At 37.6% G+C, this 17364-nt stretch overlaps 1 protein-coding gene across 2 annotated transcripts in view; it reads left to right on the forward strand.

The window, feature by feature from the left end:
• The window catches only part of ADCY2 (adenylate cyclase 2), a 224907-nt gene that overhangs the window by 184153 nt on the left and 23390 nt on the right, over nucleotides 1–17364 (forward strand). For both annotated transcript variants that reach the window (XM_056332859.1, XM_056332858.1), the window contains exons 16-18: nucleotides 3550–3687; nucleotides 10285–10404; nucleotides 15799–15983. In XM_056332859.1, the coding sequence (XP_056188834.1) occupies nucleotides 3550–3687; nucleotides 10285–10404; nucleotides 15799–15983 (443 nt within the window). The remainder of the gene's footprint in view (nucleotides 1–3549; nucleotides 3688–10284; nucleotides 10405–15798; nucleotides 15984–17364) is intronic.

Consider the following 17364-nt stretch of genomic DNA (forward strand, 5'->3'; position numbering starts at 1 on the left):
CAGTAATTGGAAGCATTGATGTTAAAGTAGAAAAGTCTAAGATGTCTTCATCATTTGATACCGACATTTGTGTATTTAGCTATGGGGATTCAACAGAAATTTGCTATGTGAAAACTTAAGTTTTATCTTCAAAATTAATATAACACAAGTTGTTCATTTGTGCAGAGGTAACCATCAATTTACATTACTTAGCACTAGAAAAACATGAAAGCATCTTTTTTTGCATTGTTTTGCATGTGTTACAGAGCCATGTTTTTTAATGTTATGAAATTGAAAATAAGAGCTGCTAGAGCTTGTTGGATCCAGTGGCGTTCAGGAGCAGGGGTGTGCTCCTTCCTGGTCTACTGGAGCCCAGTTTGATGGAATTAAAGACCCAGGGGATCCTTCTGTCCCACTCCCATCAGTGGGAGGCTGTCAGTACCATGTACCAGGTATAACGTATTAGTGAGATTGAGCACACAGGCATATATGATACGCACAGGACCAACCACAGAGATCCACAGACAGAGCAGCTTTCTTACAGCACCCACATAACAACAAGCAGCCCTCACATAGGTGTGATCAACACTGATGGTCTAGGTCCTCCTTTCTGGCTGATCAGGACTGAAGTTTGCTAGTGGAGCACACACCCTGACTGTCACCAGACACACTCACATTTGTGGGTCACTCAAGATGGACTTACTCAATACAACATCAGTACAAAAGCCAATACAATATCCATGCCCAGGCTCTGCCCTCCTTACGCAGCGACTGGCTTTGTGTCGGTCACCTTGGGTCTCTCCAAATGTAGATCTCCTTACCAGACATTGCAGTTTAAGTTTCCTAATGGTTACACACACACTCCCACACACACCGTATGGGTCTCTCCAGGGACTGGCCTGAGACACTTCAGTTGTTGGCACCCAGGCCCTCAGCTGCCTGAGATATGTGATCAGTTGTTCTCTAGTGACTGGCACCCATCCTGTGCTACTTGCCAGCATGAAGTTTGCTAGCATTCGCACACAGGCAGGCTCAGAATAAGGATTGCACTTACACAGAAAGTGGTTAGAGATAGGATTTTGTAATATACAACAGACTTGTTTAGACAAGTATTTACATGCAGCCATTTCCTTTCATCCCCTCTTCTCTTTAGCATACTGTCCTTTTAGGTAGTAATCATTGTTAGCCTGCAGGGCATCCTGGACAGGGAGTTTCTTTTGTTGAGGCTTCTTGGTTGGTTTCCCATTGGAAACCATGGCTGAAACATTCTCCTTCAGTGGTCCTAGGAGCAGCGGATGCAGTGGTTTCTGTTCTGCACTGATTAGGTTACTCTGGTTTCACCACCTGTCACTGTCCTTTTGATCATCACCAGGTCTTTGTGTTTAATTTGATTAGCCTTTAGTCAAATAACCTAAAATCAGTAAAATTCATAATAAAATGTATCTGGGTTAGGCCAGATTATTTATTTTCATCATTAGCTTCTTTTCTTGGAATTCCTTATCCTAAAGACTTTCCTTGAACAGTATAGCTCCCTGTAGCATAATTCAGAAAGGAGAGCACAATGTATGGCTTTATCTATATCATTTCTCGTCCAATTCATATTCCTCATACTTTCTCAGTGTTTCTGCCTAGTTTTGTCCCTAATCCAATTTAAACTGTTCCAGCTACTTCTAAACATCCAAGAAAATCACAGAACAATGTAGGTGAAGTTGTAGTAAAGCTCCAGGTGTGCTGTAACAAAGGCAAACAGTAATTGAAGGCATGATTTCGTGACTAATTTGCCATAAATCCATGCTCCCTGACTCATTAGATTTTAGGTAGACTAGACAGATAACTGAATGATTAATTTTTACACTGATCCATTCCCTGCGTCCAGTTGAACACTCCCCTTCTGTAGCAACAGCAGCAATCTAGGTTTGTGCTTTTTACTTTATTAAAGTGGGAAGGATGACAAAATTTTTCTAAAATCTACATGTGGATTCAAATTATCTTGAAATTTACTATGTACTTAGGGTTGGAGAACAAGGTTTGGAAGTTCAAAAAGGCATCTGAGCAGAAGTTTCTTGCTCAAAAATGCAGGTGTTTTGACTTTAAGTGCTGTTTTCTTTTAATATGAGGGACGAGTAATGTGTATATAAACCTGCCTCTTTTTCCCTTTTTCTTTATTCATCCTTGAGATTCCAGTTACTGTTTTGGCCTTCCTCACACTGACTTCATTCACTCAGAAGCTGTCCAATCCAGTATGCAAACCTCCTGTCATAAAAGCAATATGTAAACAATATGCAGAAAAAAGTTCTAGGTATGTAGTGGGCTTGTCCAAATAGTGTGTAATTAGGAGGGAAATAGTTATGTGCAGTATGACAAAGACCTTCGTGCAAACTACATCACATTGTGTTGGTTAATAGTGTAGTTTAGTTTGATGTGCCACTGAACCTGAACTAATAGATAAATACTGTAAAGTAAGTCCTATATTTGATAGTTTTTAGTGCTTGAGTTCTCATTTTAGAGACTTCCTGTGCTTGTATCTCTGCTGATTGCTGTGGCTGGGGTGAAAACAATATGTAAAGTGATCTCTGATAATATTAAGTAAATAGACAAGCTGATAAAAAGCAATTATTTCTGTGGGACTGTGGTGTTTCTTAACTTTTCATTGCCTTTTTTACAGTTTTCAATATAGCTGAATTTGGCATTTGGAAAGGGCACAAGATGCTTCTAGGCAACCTTATCTCCTCATTGCTAAAGTTTTGGGAAAATTAATATTTATTGGATGTGCCACAAATTGTTTATTCTGTGTGAGCATCTTGTGCCTCTGGGCACTATGTGTGTATGAATGGACAGTTTGCAGTGTGTTCTTGGAAAGAGGTTAAATGAGTCAGAGGTTTTTATTGTTAGTTTTTGCCAATATATATGAGAAATTTTCTATTCACTAAATACACCTTGTTTCAAATTGTAAGTCTAATTGTTGTATGAAATGCTTATTTGTCTTGTAGATAGTTTTAGGAAAAGTTGATCTGGTTTGCTGAGTTTTCTTTCACATAAAATGAACTTCAAACAGGTCTCCAAACAAATGAAAGAAAAACCCAGAAACCCCGCGATTTTGTAGACTGCCAGGTCTACATCTATGTATACAGCCTTTATCCTGCGTGAGGAGACCTCTGTCTCTCTGTCAAAGACTTTGCAGAGTTGTTACTTACATTTTGAAGTTTCCAAAGGCTACTAAATATTGTTCTTTCAATTGAAGCGGGGGAGGTAATTTACTGATATTAGAGGTAATGGCAGTTCTGTCAACTCTGTGTTTTCTATTATTACTTATATATATTGAATGTTTAATAAGTTACAAATTGTAATTAAACAGAATTGATATTATAATAGAAATTTAAACTAAATTTGCATTTATTTTCATGTAAAATGGTGAATTGTAACTTATGAGAATATAACAGTTGAATACTTCTGTACAATGTTTCAAGATTAATGCTGCCCTCAATCTTGAGCCTTCTTTATTCTTATTTATAGTAATTTAATATACTAAAGCTATTTTTATTTTCTCTTTTATAAACTCTTCACACTTAGCAATGTAGCAAGAAAGCATCAGCTTCATTGTTGTGGATCCTGAAATCATCTGGAATAATTGCAAACCGTCCTTGGCCAAGGATCACTCTTACATTGACAACCACTGCTATAATATTGACTATGGCTGTATTCAATATGGTAAGGGAAAAGGGATAATTTTTTCTTGTTTTTTTATTCTTCTGAGGTCTTTTTTTTTTCAGTATTTGTTTAGATGTTGAATTTATGGCCCATGGCTGTGCCAGGAACTTTACATGACAATGATTGCCAGAGGCAGAAATGTAAAGCAGAGTAACAGAAAACATAATGTATTATGGAGATTATGAATGTATTAAAGATTGATAATACCTACACTGTTTTATTTTGTTTTCCCACAACATTTCAGGGGACCATTAGTCAATCATTTGTTACAGTAAGTACTAAACTTGTCAGAATGATGTAATGATGTAATGTGGGCTTTCAAATGTGAATGCTTGAAATTTCTGGTAGAATCTTCTCTCTGTTTTTTTCTATTAAATGATCCTAGTCTTTTTTTTTTGGTTGTTTTTTTGTTTTTGTTTTTGGTTTTTTTGTTAATTGTCTTTTCAGGAAAGTAGATATTTTCCGTTCTTTCTCCTGCATTTTTTTTAACTAGAGGAGGTAGAGTCAAAAACAATTCCATATTCAAAATATAAAGTTCAGCTACTTGAATTTGGTGTTTAGGGCCGGTACAGGAAAAACTCAAAGAAGCAGTGGCTGGAAATGAGAAAATAAGCTCACTTTTCAGCAGTGAAGGCAGTTAGCAATGGGAATATTTGTTTTGTTGATTCTCCATCAACTCTTGTCCTCAGCTGAAGACTGTATATGCCTTTATGAATTATAAACTTTAGCCAAGCAAAGGTTATTTGGTGTACTACAGGACAAAACCCAGAGATGGAGTTGCTTGTAAAATGAAGGTCAGATTAAAGTTTAAAGTATACTTTGAGTTAGAGTTCCTGCAACCATATGGTTATTTATTAAATTAAAGTGTAAAAGAGGATGTGGTCAGCAACTCTTTTTTCCTTAGACTGAAGCTCTACTGTTGTGTACAGCCCACCTCATATTTGGCCTTCAACTAGTAAAAGACATTCTAGCAAAACAGCAGTTGTTCAGTACATTTTTAGAAAAAGTTTTTAATATTATTGGTTCATGTCCATTTTTATGTGGACTATTACAGTAAAGCCTAATATGCTGTATTTTAAAGTCCTTGTGCCTTATCAGTAATGTCTGCAGTGTTACAAATAATCATGTTCCATGATATTCATGAGATGATAATTTTAAGTACAATTCCCACCTTGAAACTAAACCTTAATAGTTTGACTAGCAAAAATGACTTTAAATGTGATTGTGAAATTTGCATTTCCTTAATATTAATAGCAAATTGTGGGAGAGACTCTGAAGTATCATTATTATATCTCTAAGCAACATGTACTTAATAGCAGAGTCCATTAACTGCATTTATTTCCATGAACTCTTTCAGTAGAAAAAGGCAAAATGTAGCCATTAAGATTTAATGGAGATAAAAAGCGTCTAAGCATCCTACACCTTATAAATCATAATTAAGACCAAAATGCCAAATAAAATTCAGTCTTTATGGTCAAGAAACAGTAGAAAAGAGTGGGGGTGCAATTTTCTTTCAAATTAGCTGTTTCAGCAGACAGTCTTCCCGTTTGAGCGGTATATAGTCATGATCAGCAAGGGAAGTTAAAAAACATCTAAGGTGACATAAGTATCAAATACTTCTTAGCTGAAGGGGGAGGGTGACTAATGCTACTTCCACTGAGCATTAGATCTGGTGCTATATATAGAGTAGGGCAACAATCAATGGCTGAGGAAAACTCTTTTTGCCAAGCCGATCTGCATTAAACTGAACGTGAGAAAGTATACTGCAGGGAACATTCCAGACACCTCCGAGAGATAGTTGGACTGCATGACTGCAAAGGGTCAATTCTTGGAAGCTGAGTGACCGTATACAGTACATCCAATGATTGTACCTCACCATCCTCTGGGACTCATGCAATCTCAAGGAACATGGCATGATGAAAGAGCCCTGTAACAGCTCTTTGATTCAGTGACTTCTGAACCAAATGCATGAAGGGTTCTTAGTACAACAACAGGATCTCAGGGCTATACTGTCCCAGGAAGGTGCCCTGCCTACCAGCTTTCAGATTCAGGATTCGAATCATAGAATAGTTTGGGTTGGAAGGGACCACTAAAGGTCACCTAGTCCCAACACCCACCCCACCCCACCCCCCACCCTCCCCAATAAGCGGGAACATCTTCAACTAAATCAAGTTTCTTAGAGCTCTACCCAATCTGATCTGGAGTGTTTCCAGGGATGGGGTGTCTACCACCTCTCTGGGCAACCCTGTGCCGGTGTTCCGTCAACCTCATTGTAAAAAATTTCTTCCATATATCACTATAAAATCTGTATACCATTGTGTCTTAAGGAGATTGCATAGCTCTTTTGGAATAGCAGAAAATGAATTTAAAATACAGTTTTGTGTTTGTATGAGGCAAGGGGGTCATGGGGAGAGAGGGATGGTGACAGATTTTTTTTTAATCCTTTTCTTTATAGTCTTCACATGTCCATTTCCAATGTAATTTTGTATAATAAGGAAGAGAAAACAATTACGGGATCAAATTAAATGTAAGCTGTAAATTCAGCTGAGCTGCATTTTTTTGGTAACATGCCAGATCTTTGTTTTTGTTCTTTATGTGTTTCCATTGATTAAGCACAGCTCTGCTCTGGAATTGCTGATCTTGAAGCACCTACCCCCTAAAGAGCTTACCTCTGGCCTGTGGGGGTTTGTTGCTAGTGTGCAAAAGCTCACTTGTTAGTATTCCAAGGGTAGCCTGCATGTTCCTTCTGCAGAGAAAATTATGTCAGTAGTTGTCTTTACAGATGTCTGCTGCATGACATTGTGCTACCATAGGTTGATGACCACAGTTGAACTATCTGTGGCACTTCAATCAATTAATTTTGCCTTTTACTCTGATTCAGTAGTTCAATGGAAGGGTATTTCCCAGCTCTCTCCCTCCTGCTTACCTGTCATGGGGTCAACCCATTCACATAGTAGCTATTAAAACTTTACACATTTTATTGCTTATTCCATAATTGTTTAATTCAGCGTGCATTTGATTAGTGCACTTAACATTATATTCTGGCACCTTTCCTTCTTCTCAATAGGATCCTATTTTATGCACATTAACATGGAAATCAGCAAGCCCACTTGCTTAGTAAGGTGAGATACAACCCATTTTATTTGGCCATGTTTACAGGCTCTTGGACTGTGTTCATTATGAAGCCTTGGTTCTGATGCCTTGTGGATTGTAGAGAAGGGTTGAAAGTACCACACTGGGAAAGCTGGCTTTTTTTCCAGTAAGATCTAAACTAGGGTATTGTGTAATCTTTTGCAGATTCTTAATGAGGTAACAAGGGAGATGCAGCTGCCTTGCTTATCTCATGTTGCAGGGGTAGGGTCTGTCACCACATGGCTCCTATTGAAAGAAATACCAGCACAGCACGCATTTTCATCGTGTGAGGCAAAAAACTCTCAACTGAAGATTGCAGATTATACAAACACAAGGAAAGAAAAAGTTGTTAGAATATATGACGTTAAAATGAGAATTTAATGGTAGCATGCTCAGATGTTCCCTGGCAAACATTGGTATTCATAAAAAATATCGCTTTCATTTGAGTCATTTGAGTAGGTGTGACTGCTTAGTAGGACTGAGCTGTCTCTTACACAAAAATACTACGTTGGAGAACAATATATATCTCCAAAGCACGATAGCAGATGTAGATAACTGATGAGAGACAAGAAAGACAAGTACAAACACATCATTCAGAGATAACCGTTGTTTGGCTCACGGGAGTTGACAACATTTTCATATCCTTTTTTTCCCCTTTCTATATTTATTTATGTATTCATAGGTATACCACATTTCCTATAGAATTCTGTCTAGACAGGTAACATTCATAGGTCAGAAATGCCCTGTAGAAAGCTCAAAACCAAAATTAAAATACTTTAATATATATAAATACATATACACATGTATCTTATATAATAGAACTGTGAGTTTTTCATGGTATATAATCTTTTGCACAGTGGACAAGCATGGGATGGGATTCTGAGACTGAATACAGTAAATGCACTATCAGTGGGATGTGGGGACTCTCATTGCCCACCCTTGGCAAATGACCTGGTTAATAACACCTTATAAGATGAGAATGTCACTTTAAATAGTTGGGGGTAGGGATGAGGGTTGAATACTTAAAGCTGTCTGGAGGGTCTTTGCCCAAAATCCCAGAAAAGGGAGTGTGTGCATTTAACCCACACATCCTGTGAGAATGGGTAGATATGCATATAACACTCTGTGTGTGTGTGAGAGAGAGAGAGTGTGTGTGTGTGTCTGTGTCTGTGTGTGTGTCTGTGTGTATATGTCTGTGTGTCTGTGTCTGTGTGTCTGTGTGTCTGTGTGTGTGTCTGTGTGTGTCTGTGTGTGTCTGTGTGTGTGTGTGATGGGAGCTCTTCAGGATCATTTATAGAAGGGTGTTTCAAAATCTGTAGGTGTTTACTAACATTTTGTAGTGTCTGGTGTTGTGGGTTTATCTGTTGTATCAGTGATGCTGATCCTGAATGTGTAGTTCATTGATTGCTGGTTAAAGATGTGTAGTTTCACATGAAGAGTCAGAGAAGCATGTTAGCGAAGGAAGACAGCTTGAAAGTGCCAACTGTACAAAGTTGAGTGCCAACTTGGTCTTGGTAGCAGGTGGCGTTGCAATCACCTTCCCAAGTCCACAACCAGTCCTACTTCTGTTGAAGGGGTGTTACAGTGATGATGTTTTCAAACTCTTCTCAGCAGCACCACAAAACGTACCAAGTGACACTGACCATGGGTGATAGCTTGGAGGTTGAATAGTCCTTAGAAAGGAAAGAAGAAGTCACTCTGCATGTAGTACAGTTCTGGGACATGCTGCCAAGGGGGATTATGGGATCTCCATCCTTGGAAGTGTTCAAGACTTGGTTATACAGAGCTGTGGCTGACCAGATCTAGTGTTAGTAAATCAATAAACTGTTTTAATCCACATTTGGTTACTCTGAGTGAAACTAAGCAGTTTTTCTCTGGGGCAGTAGGTAAAGATGGGGTTGGGGAAAGAATTTAGAGGTGGATTGCAAACTGGTTACCTGCAGAGAACAATGGGTGAGAGGGAGGCAACCTGTGGAGCTCTGCAATGATCAACCTGGTGTTGATTTTCATATACACCTTGAGAGGGATGGTGAAATTTGCTAATGAAATTAAGGTGACAGGCAATGTCTTTGAAGGAAGGCTTGAGATTTTAGAGAGGAAGAAGTCAGCTAAGGATATAGGTAAAAGAACTAGGATGTAATATAGTAGTACAGAGCACAAGATTGTGGTTGGTCTTACAGACCAGTGACCAGAAATTCTGATACAAGTTGGAAGCTCATCAGATGGAGATGTGATGAGTACAAGACTTTGATTAATTATATGGGTTTAATGACAACTCAGCTGAATCACAATAACCATCCATGTGACTGCTTTTAACTCCTGGTAAGTGTAAACTGCATTTACCAAAGTGAGTCCCAATGAAGGAGAGCTACCTCACATTTGCTGAGCGTGATGTTAGTGGCTAGGATTATGCCAATGCGCAGCAATGTGTTAAGCTGCTATAACATCATGATCTGTCTGAGCCCCACTTCTGTGAAGTACACTCAGCAATTAAGGGTTTGTAGGATGTTCTAGGATGTATGAAAACATATTTTCTGCAGAATTAGTGTAAATGCTATTGCATGATTCACTGATAAAATCTGGGAAGTGTGTTTGCAGTTTCGGTCATCCAGAAGGTTGAACTGAAAGAGGGTGCAGAGGGTGACTACTAGAATGATTAGGGGAATAAAGAGCTTGTTTTCTGGGAAGAAACTAGAAAAACAGATTGCTGAGCATAAGAAGGCTGAGATGGCATTAAATGCAAGGAATGTACATACTAGGGAGAGAAAGGAGCTATCTGAAACCTAAAGGATGAGATTAGCAAAAGAAAAAAACCATGGGAACTGGCCAGGAATACTGGATAAACATAGAAAGAAGTTAAGTGGTGAGATTCAAAGCAGTGGAATTAATGTAGTCACAGAAATCTAACATGCCAAGAAAGCACTGGATCAATACAGAGGTACTGTGTGATGATGGTTACCTGTGACATCAACTGGCTGAATGTGGTGACCCAGGAGATACTGGTTCTACTCTGTTTCAATAACATTAGTACCAATATTATTGTCTTTGTTATTACGTTATTACATCTGTGTAAATCAACTTCAGTAAAGACTTCTTGTTCTTTAATTCTTCCTGTGTTTAAATAGGAAGTTCAGTTGAGGTAAATCAAAGAATTATTCATATTAAATTTATTTCATCATTGTCTCATGTGTGTGAGCTTCTGATACATGAAAGTAACATAAGAAAGAGCCTTTCATCTTTTACTCAAATGGGAAGTGTCAGATGGAGGTTAACAAAGTTGTTTTTGTCTGAGAATGCAGGAACAAGTAATCGAGTGATGTCATTTTCCCTTTGCTATTTCAATTTGCAGTGAAATACCAGAGTTAAGTGATTACTGGCAAGGCTTTCTCTGCTTCTCTATTTCTCTTCTCTATTTTGACCTTAAACAGCTGACAAGCTAATGGATTATATGTTGTTTTTCTCTAGTTTTTCCTGGATAATGCTGGGAAAGCTTTTCCTTCAGTTCTTAATTCATCAAATGCAAGTTTTCCTAATTCAAGTAATCAGACACGGTGGTGTATACAAAACAACTGTTTTTTCCTACCGGTGAGTTCATTTTACATTTATTCGTTTGTTTACAACGATTACACTAAATTGACTGTTGCCAGATCTGCTTGAAGTTAAACACCCACCAGTTTTTAAGACTGCAGCAAAAGACTGGGTTTTTTTTCAGTCATCTGCAACTACATTTGAAGTAAGTTGGAAGTTAAAGGGGGTTGGCACTTCTGAAAATAGATATTTTAATGAATGTCAGATTAAAAAGCAGGAAACAGTATGGTAACTGTAAAGCATAGCTCACCCATGCTAACAAACAGGAGAGCACCCAGTGACTGCAAAGCAGACTGTGTACTGAAAGCCAGGTGGATCTGCAGGCAGGTTTCACAAGGACCAGTGGTAGACCTGAAAATATTCACAATTTTCATCATTGACCTGGCAATCAGTGTGAAATCTCTGATCATCACACTTTGGTGTGATTAAGAGGTGGGTTGAGAGGGAGGGAAATACAATACTCATGTACCACTTTATCAACTGTTTAATAGATCTGAACTGATTTGAAGAAGATGTCTTAGTGTAAACAAATGCACAGTGGCACATGCAAGAAGAGGGGAAAGGACATTGTTGCAAAAAATGGGATCTGTATCCTAAAAACCAGTGATTCTTAGGGGGATTACAAAAGACCTGCAGTTGAACATAACAGGCTGTATATTGTGCCAGAATAGGTCAACAGTCTTTGGATTAATAAGCAGGATGCAGTGGGAGGAGATGGGAGATTCTTTTATCTCTATGCAGAATTGATGAGACCCGTACCAAAATGGTGTGTGGTGATTCCACACGATAAGTTTTACATGAAACAGCTATTCACTACATCAAGCTAAACAATCCTAGGCACACACAAAAGCAAGATGCTGATTATGTGTAGAACTCTCCTGGGGAAAAAAATTACAGTTGCAGTAACTGCAGCATTTACAGATTTTCAGCATCTGCCTCATAAAGCAACAGCAGTGCATGAGTTTCTGTTTCTCATTTTCAAATTTAGCTAACTAAATACCACCAGGTATGGATAAGTGCCTACGTCTTCTTTTGGCCCTGACATCAAGTTATCCTTATTGTCAAAGAAATTATGCAGTCCTTCTCCCAGCCTTTGCATGTGTTCATACTCACAAGCACATAGAAACAAATTGTTCCAATGCATATATATATTTGTTTGTGTCTTTAGTTAGCAGGTTTTCTAGTCATCTTCTTTTATATTACTTGTAATAGTTTTGAACATCCTGAAAGGTATTTTGTTCCTTTTTTTCATCAGTAAGTTCTCCAAGTAGCATCTGAAAAATACAGTTTTGGTAATTTATACCTGTTATTAAGATTCAATCTGTTGTTCTTAAAAAAAAATGTTATGTGTCTTTTTCCTTTGTTTTCCCATGTATAATTGATGTTTGTCAGCTCTTCTTGTGATTGGCGTATTTCTAACAAGTTTATAAATTTTAAACTATTAAAATGTGTTCTTTCATCAGAGAAACTTTGTCTGCTAAATTGGCACAAAAATTAGGTTAAAATGTCACTTCTGATAATAATAATAATAATAAAGGAAAAAGTTTGCTTGGCTGAAGTTTTTTAAAACTTTTTTCCTCACTTTTCTTTTATTAAACATTCCTCAAATGCATACCATTTTCATCCTCAGGCACTGCATAACTTCTTGCTTGAAAAAGCTATGAAGTCCTTTTGAGTTACTACTTTTGACTTTTTTTTTTTAAATCTGGAAATAAAATTCTTCTGTGTTTACTGAATGAAATATTGAATAATTAAGCTGACAAATGTTTGTTTTCTTAAATTAAAAATTCAGTCTTCAGAATCTATGTGTCAACTTCAAGCTTTATTCATCTAGATAAACTTCCTGTGATTTATGATAGTGGATCTGACAGTTCTATTGACTATGTAATCTAAAATGAATGAATAGGAGGTTTTTGAATTATTTCAGTCCAAATGGAATTTAGTTCATTTTGAAGCAAACTAATTGATTCTAACATCACCACTACCACAACCAAATAGCTTTTCTGAGTTGTATTGCTTCCTTTCTTGCTCTTTTTAAAGACTTAGCAAAGATTACACCATAAGTTATGGGGACTAGTTTTGTTTAGTTTTGCTATTATGCTTCTGTAGTTCCCATGTAATAGAATTTAGACTTGGGAGATTTTAAGTCCTGCATATCTGTTCCTGTGATAAAATACAGTCTGGTATCAGCGCTGCTACCTACTTGTGTTAAATAAATAAAATTCTTAATACTGACTTCTAAAAGATGCAATTAAGGAAGACATTTTAATTGACTAGGGATTTGATTAATTGACTAACTAGAACAAATTGACTTTGTTCTCAAGGTTTTTTTCCATAGATGTAATGGCACAGAATCCCTTTTTACTTTAGTAAAGGTCTTTATAGCCACTAAACTGTAGGTCTTCAGTTTTAAGAGAGGAGACCAAATGCGCTGGGCTAAATCCTAAGGGTGTAGATCACTGGTGCAAGGCACTGGGCCTGTGATCCCGTTAAGAAAGTCACTTAGACTCTGCAATGTGTTGGTTGAAATACCATTTATTGGAGCTAGCACAAGAAGGAAAATAGGGTAGGTAGAGTTATATCCCTTCAGGTGCTGGGAATCCTGAATCGTGCAGCACCAGACAGTTCCCCAGTCAGGGCAGCATGAGGTGCAGATCCCATCTGTGGAGAGGTTACCTAGTATTTCCTCTTTTGAGCTCTCACAGGATTTTCTTAAAAGGAAACATTTCTGTTCATTGTTTCTGCTGTCAGACAAGAACAACATCTATGAGAACTTGCTGCTGCACTGTTAGATCAAGTCAAGGGAACCGAGGCGGCATAACTGCTGCTACCAAGCTGGAGCTGCCTGCAGGCTCCTTGGTTGCAGTCAGTTGGCTGAGCTGGCTGAGGTTATCCTGCAGCCAAGGGATACGCAGAGCACAGCATGGGCCTGCACCTGCTTAGCTTCACTGCAGCATAGATTGCTAATTCTTCAGTGTGCAATGATCTTCCAGTTAGGGTCAGTGCAAAGGATTGCTATCACCGCAACTCTCTGCCTTAGATAAAGCTTCGATGCCTCTGTAGCCTGAGCACATTTCTTTCTTCAGTGGGATGTACAGAGGTGTAGGATGAACAAGCCTGAAAATCGTCTTCACTAAGAAATAAGCCCAGTATACCTGCACATAAAAGCTGCGATTTTTTCCTAGCTGGACCTTAATTCCTCTGTAGGCATTTTCATGTTCATTTGATGAACTGAGAGCAGACCACTTGGCCCAGGACACAGGCTGCCATTTGTCTGACAGCTTGCAGTTTTTGTGCTTTGACAAAGACCAGAGCTCTCATGTTACACATTTGACAGTAATTCCACCAGTCTTGATTTTCTGTATGGTTATTTTGACTGTTCCTTCACCAAATTCTTACTGTTTTCCAGTGACTTGCCTGCTTTGTAGCTGCAGGCATCCTTCTGAGAAGCTAGCTAGAATGCCAGCTACCTTTATTGCTCTGCATATCTTTTGAAGCGTTTTGTCTTGCAGTTCCTCCTGATTTTGTTTCAAGCCCTTTTGCATTAGTCTGAAAAGCTAAAAGGTTTAGCTAAAGATTCAAGCTACAATACTTTAAGCATCTAGTAAAATCTGCAAATTCTTTTACTAAAAGAGTGAAATTTCAGTTCCTTTGACGAGAATTGAAGAACTCCTTTGCAGTGTTAAGCACTCAGAAACAATAGCCTCAAGCATATGTAAGTTACAGTTGGAAAATGGTTTATTTAAGGTGGCATCTTAGAAAAAAAGCCATCCTGACTTGGTGTGGCTGTTCAAGCACAGTTACCTACAGACTCATTTCCAGATCTGCTTCTTGCTTACTGGAATCTTGCATTGCAATACGCAGTATTGGAGTCCACGTTCTTAAATGTGTGGCTGTGTGCCACTCTGTCAACACTTGCTGAAATCTTAACTGAAATTTTCAATCTAGTCTACATATTCCTCTGGAACACTAACAGAGACTGTCTGTTCCACTTGGAAGTTTCTTGGTCTTTGTCAAAATGCATCCAGTTATGGATTCAAGGCTGCCCTTTGTTTGCTTGTTTCTTTTTGGAAAACTAATTTCACAAGTAGTACGCCTTACAGAGTAAAAAATGGATGCTGCTACTTTTACATAACACTGAATTTGAAGTGTGACCTCCTGTGGAAGGCCACCATGGGAGACATTTTATTTTTGGTGATTCTGAACAGCAGTTATTTCTGTTCTTATTTCAAGCAGATCTGCAAGCAAATTACAGTAACGGCAGAGATTGAGATAGCAGATCAATTCTGTCTGATGGGTGCTGTGAAAATTATTCTTCTTAGTGATCCTCCAAAATTAGTATACAGTGATTCAGGTTCTGTCAGAAGTACTGCCATCAACAAGTCAACAGTAGTCTGAAAATAGCATATCTAGAAATAGAATGCTTTGTAGTTTCAGTAAAGCTAACTTCCTTACAAGGTGCAGGACTGTAATTTTCCTGAAGCATCTTTGGCAAAGGTGCTCTATGTTAATGACTAAGATAATGATTCTAATGAGAATGCATTATTCCTGGTTTAGCATCAATTTTGATGCCCTAATCCATTTCCAGAAAGTATCCAAAGAAAATGCCTTTCCAGGAATTTAACTTCAACCATACATATTTTTGTTGATATACATGACATAGGAAAGAAAACATTTTTTTAACAATTGAACATATTCTTATGTAGTCATAAAAGTATTTGACAGAAGGATTTTTTTAATATTATGCATAGACCTTTTTAATAATTTTGTATTATTCATATTTTAACTCTATTTCTAGAGTCTGTAAAACTGCATATCTGTGAGGTTAATAACAACTGTGTATTGCATCAATTGATAAATACTGCAGATATAGGCAATGAAATAATTGGTTTCAGATCTTTAGACATTTTAGCTTGACCCTTAAGCTAGTGATACATACAGGGTTGTTACCGGTGAACTCAGGAAACAGTGAAAACTGTACAGTGGCACAGAAATAAATCTTTGGTCAGTCTGCTGGCAGTAGACTCTTGCATAAGACTTCAGCATCAGCAGTGGTATGCCACAAATTGGCACGCCTCACTACTGCAGATGAGTAAATCAAAAGTGACAAAGGGTGTAAATCAGGGAGCATAAATTAGGAGCATAATCTGGATTCTATTGAGTTTTGGGTGAATTGGAGCGTAGCAAAAAAAAGGGTCTATGCTGTGAAATACCAACATCTGGTTGTTGTCGTCTGTCTGTAACCCATAATGTCCCAAGTTGTGATAGAATCCATGCTTGAGTGGTCGGTCAATAATTTGTTCTTTAAACTAGCGTGAACATTACATTATGTGAGATTTCCTTCTCAAGAGCCAAATTCTAAATATGTTCCATTTGATTTTTCTTTGCCAGTATTTTATATACAGCTGCATATTAGGGCTCATTTCCTGTTCTGTTTTCCTGAGGATAAATTATGAGTTGAAAATGATGATAATGTTGATTGCACTGGTGGGCTACAATGTTATCCTTCTGCACACTCATGGGCCCATGCTGGATGACTACAGCAAATTTATGTATGCAATGGCACCTCTTAGAAGGTAGGTGGATAACACCAGTCCTGAAATTAAGACAAGTTAAATACTACCTATGGCAGTTCGGAGCTTGGCTATGTAATCTACAAGTCACAATTTAAAATCATTGTCATGCTGCAGTTAATGTATGATTTAATGTCACACCTCAGGGCATTAGAACAAAATAAACAAGTCTGGGCAAGGTGTTTAAATCACATACTATAGGAAATAAAGTGTGATTTAATTTGCATTTTTGTAATAAAGGACATCAGGAAGAAGTCATCATTAAGGTTGTTAAGGCATAAGGCTGAACATAATTAAGGCTGTTAAAGCACATTTGCTGCAAGCTGAAGAAAATCAACTTCCTCAGAACCAGTACGTTGTCTTAAAACTTTACAAATGCAGTTACAGGTTTTTTAAAATTAAGTAGAACAAAAGTTTATTTTGTTGTACTTGTGAATTTGTTTGTTAAATTTACAGTGAAACTGTTCAAATCTTTATTATAGATGATATTATATAAGACCAAAATTATTACTTAAGTTCTAAGTATTGCTGTGTAAAATAATTTTTGGACACCTTTAATTTGCATACAGCTCTTCTATGTGGGCTGAGTGTGCAGTGCAAATGCCATAACAGAAAAAAATGAAAATTCAGAGTAGAATATTTCCTGTGCTGTAAATTGCTTGAGGTCTCGAGGTCTTTAGGACACAGAGAGAACCATGGAAAATTATTTGGATTTTAGAAAAAAAAAAAAAAAAAAAAAGAAAAAAAAGTATATGCTTTCTTTGCATTTAAATATGAAGATTAAATGAACAAACCCAGGTCTTTGTTTCCGTTGCACTAGTGGAAAGGATATCTGTGTGGTGGGATGGAGAGCCCTGGGACAGTTTACATTGAGCATGTGCTTCTGGCAGCCTTGATTTTGCCAGTCAGGCTGTTTGTCTGTTGATATTTTCCTCCTAAATCTCTCACCATTCTTTCAGTAGGGTCAGCAGCAGGGTGCTAATATGAACTGTTTCCCATTACCTCTAGCACCTTTTCCCAAAGCAGAGCTTTTAATTAACTCTGTACAAGATCTAGTTTGGGTGTCCTGTAATTCTGAGGTGAAAAGGCATCTTAAGAGTTAGGTGCTTTTGTTTCTGCTTCTTAATATTCATTGGATACAGTCAAGCTCTCCATTATGGAAGTAGTGTTATTAGATTAAAAATCTCTTTTTATTCTGCCTGTATAGAATAATCACCAAATGCTTTCCATTTGTAAGCAAACAAGGAAATGTGTATTAGATCCTCATCTTACTACTGGACTTAAAAATGTAGGCATATTTGCACAGAATGTAGTAGAAGTAATTAAAGCTACATAATGGAAATCATAATATTTCATCAAACAATAAAGCATATAATATTTAAAT

The sequence above is a fragment of the Falco biarmicus genome, chromosome 3 (assembly GCF_023638135.1).
Source record: "Falco biarmicus isolate bFalBia1 chromosome 3, bFalBia1.pri, whole genome shotgun sequence".
NCBI classification, from domain to species: domain Eukaryota; kingdom Metazoa; phylum Chordata; class Aves; order Falconiformes; family Falconidae; genus Falco; species Falco biarmicus.